This window comes from Cynara cardunculus (assembly GCF_001531365.2).
Source record: "Cynara cardunculus var. scolymus isolate 2C chromosome LG 10, CcrdV1, whole genome shotgun sequence".
NCBI classification, from domain to species: domain Eukaryota; kingdom Viridiplantae; phylum Streptophyta; class Magnoliopsida; order Asterales; family Asteraceae; genus Cynara; species Cynara cardunculus.
Window position 1 is genome coordinate 27,392,150 of NC_037537.1, and position 3,092 is coordinate 27,395,241.

The 3,092-nt window shown below is 32.5% G+C and overlaps 1 protein-coding gene across 3 annotated transcripts in view; it reads left to right on the forward strand.

Moving 5' to 3' along the window:
• The first annotated feature begins 954 nt into the window (after positions 1-954).
• Positions 955-3,092, forward strand: part of LOC112519371 (CAAX prenyl protease 2) — a 4,544-nt gene continuing 2,406 nt past the window's right edge. For all 3 annotated transcript variants that reach the window (XM_025127444.1, XM_025127443.1, XM_025127441.1), the window contains exon 1: positions 955-1,298. In XM_025127444.1, the coding sequence (XP_024983212.1) occupies positions 1,089-1,298 (210 nt within the window). In that variant the 5' untranslated portion in view covers positions 955-1,088. The remainder of the gene's footprint in view (positions 1,299-3,092) is intronic.

The following is a 3,092-nucleotide window of genomic DNA, read 5'->3' on the forward strand; positions in this document are numbered from 1 at the left end:
AATGTAGCATTATTCAAAATGACGAATGATCGTGTGAGAAACAGAATTAAAACGTGAGCGTAAGAAGAGATCTGGACCCTTGATCATCTTTATCTCAAACTCACTCATGAATGACGCTTGATACGGGGATTGATCCGGTGCTTCTCACTTAATGTTCATCAAAAGGTGGAGATCCTTCTTACTTTTACTTTATTTCTCACTGAAACCCAATCCCATGGTGCAAAACATAACATAGATCATTATTACATGCTTGACAAAACTTTTATCTGAAACAAACAGGAACATAGTGAAACAGACATGTTCTACCTCCATCATATGGAACAATTTGGAACAAACCTGTATTGTGCCAATATAACCTTAAAATAAAACTTAATTATCATATAAAACATCAAATATGTATCCTTTTTACATTTTATTCATTATTTAATTTTTTTTTATTGTATTTTATACTCTAAAAACTTAATCCACTGTGATCAAAATATTATGTTTATTATATTTTGGTTAATTCATTTAATTATTAAATGTTATTAATAATAAAATAATATAAAAAGTATAAAATAAAAATTGAAAACTATATCAATTTTTTATTTTGTTGTCAATTTAATCGTCTTAAAATGATATATTTTATTATAAAAATATTTATTTTATTATAATTTAATAAATTACATAAATTAATCAAAATATATAAATGATATAAACAATTCATTAGGGGTAATTTATTAATTAACCAAATGCTGAATAACTGTTCTGTTTTATCTGTCTGGATACCAAACGCATCTTGAAGGTACGAGTTATTCTAGGGACGAAAATAGCAATAATTCACAAATTTTAGGGACAAAAGTTTTAATTTCGAAACCATAAGGATGAAAGTATTAACTTTTTATAAACCACAGGGACTAAAACATAATTTACTCAAAGTTGTAAAACAGAAGATTTGAACATTTTTAAGGGCAAAGAATCAAAACAAGAACTCGAGACCAAAGGATGCCGGTGAGTCCTCTGTAAGTCAACAGTCCGACGACGAAAGGGTATTCCGATTCAGAACCCTCGATCTGGAGAAATACATCCAGTCTCCTATTCCGTCACTAATGGAGGCAGAAGCCGGCGGCGTTTCGGTGGCAGTAGCAATCGTGGCGTGTACCGCCATGACTATTTTCTACGTCGCTATTCTTTACTCTCCTACATTGATATTTCGTCTCCCGCCTCCATCCTCCTTCAAAAGCTTCATGATTCGACGCTTCGTTTGTGCTGGTATCTCTACTGTCGTTTCACTTCTTGTCTGTGCTTTTATCCTCCCTGTAAGTTCCATCCTTTCATCCTCTACGTTGTAGTGTAAATTTTAATTGTAAATCTGTAATTAGTATTGGAATGATCAAGTTTTCGAACCAGTAATTTATTTATGCGGCAACAAAACGATAATAAATGCAAGAAAAACGCTATACGTTGCAAGTATGCGTGATTCTGGATCCTTTTTGAATCTATTTTTCTTCAAATTTGGCTAAAATCGCTGATAAATTATATTGTGTTTATTGTGCATTTTGGCAACGGCCAGTTTGCAAATGCGGAAGTTGGATCGTTTGAAAAACCGCTTACACACTATGAAGTAGTTTGTTTTTAGGGGAAAACGTTGCATAAAACCAGGCAGTTTTTGAATTCAAATGTTATTGAAGAATTAACTAGGTTTAGCTCAAATTTTGCCAATTCGAGCATACAAACATATATGGGAAGTTGCCTCTTCGTTCAAAAACCTACCATTCATGAAGAAGATCAACCCATTGTAACTTTTCCTATACATAGATAACTGATCCCAAGAATTGAATGATTCAGTGATAGAAGATTTGGGAGCTTTTTCGTTGATTTTTGAAAACAATAAACCTTAGTTGAGAAGCCTTTGGTCATCTAGGATGGTGATGCTTGAAGGATTATAAGTGCAAAGCCTAGAACCACTAGTTATGTTGTTTTTTTTTTTTAACTTTTAACTCATACACTTCCTCTCTGATTTCTCTTGTCGTATCTATGAAGATTGAAGAGGTGAAGATAGGGCATGATGATGTCGTATCTATGACTGAAGTTTGTGATGTTTTGCCTATGAATGTAGTTTTTATATTTATCTTTTCTTGAAAGCATAATCCATGAAATGACTTTTTGTAGTTTTAAATGCTGAAGCAAAACCTATTTCATGCCACATGGGAAAAGATGCAGCAATTGATAATCTAAGAACCGTGATTCATAGACATATAAGCACATAGTTGAAGCTACAAGCTAAGAACTCAAAATTGGTAACTAGAGATAAGATAGCAAAGGGAGTTATAGCTTCGGACAAGATTGAAGAGGCATGTCATATCTATGATTAAGGTTGCTATATGCCAGAATGTTATAAAAATTCTGCTCAAACACAGAAAGGGATCAGAATTGAAGTGTCGGTTAAAGTGAAAATGTGAATGGAAAAGAAGGGGAAAAAATTACTTCCCAGGGACATCAATTTATTGAATTTGCTCTTCCAGAATACAACTTTTTCAATGTGTAATGACAGTAATACATGATAGAAGAAGATTACATCAATGCTCATAGTTCTTAATCGCCAGCACTTCAAAACAAAGCTGAATTCACAAAATTGGATCCTTTTGAATGTTTAATTGGGTAGGATTTTTGGATTTGGGGTAGTTTAGACTCTTAGGGCTGATGTTTTCATTTCTTGGTGGTTCTTATTCTAGCACCAAAGTATAGGACCATTAGTTCTACTTTTTTCTTCCAAATACTCACTTCCTTCACATCTAAGCAATGTTAATTTGGGCTTTTGGATGTGTTTCCTTGTGGCGATTTTTCTCACAAAATCTTGAATTTTTTTGGCTATGTTTGGCAAACTAGCTAATGGCTAATAAGATAGCTGTTAGCTTATAAGGTAGCTGATAGCTGATAAGCTAGCTGATGAACAAATCATGTTTGGCAAAGAGTAGTTGATAAGAATGTAAAATGACCAAAAAGGGCATCTTGAAAAATTAATCAATTATAACATTTCAAAATATATTTGAAACAAATTTCTAATGATATAATATATTAACTAATACAAATAAGATGGTAAAAAGTTAAAA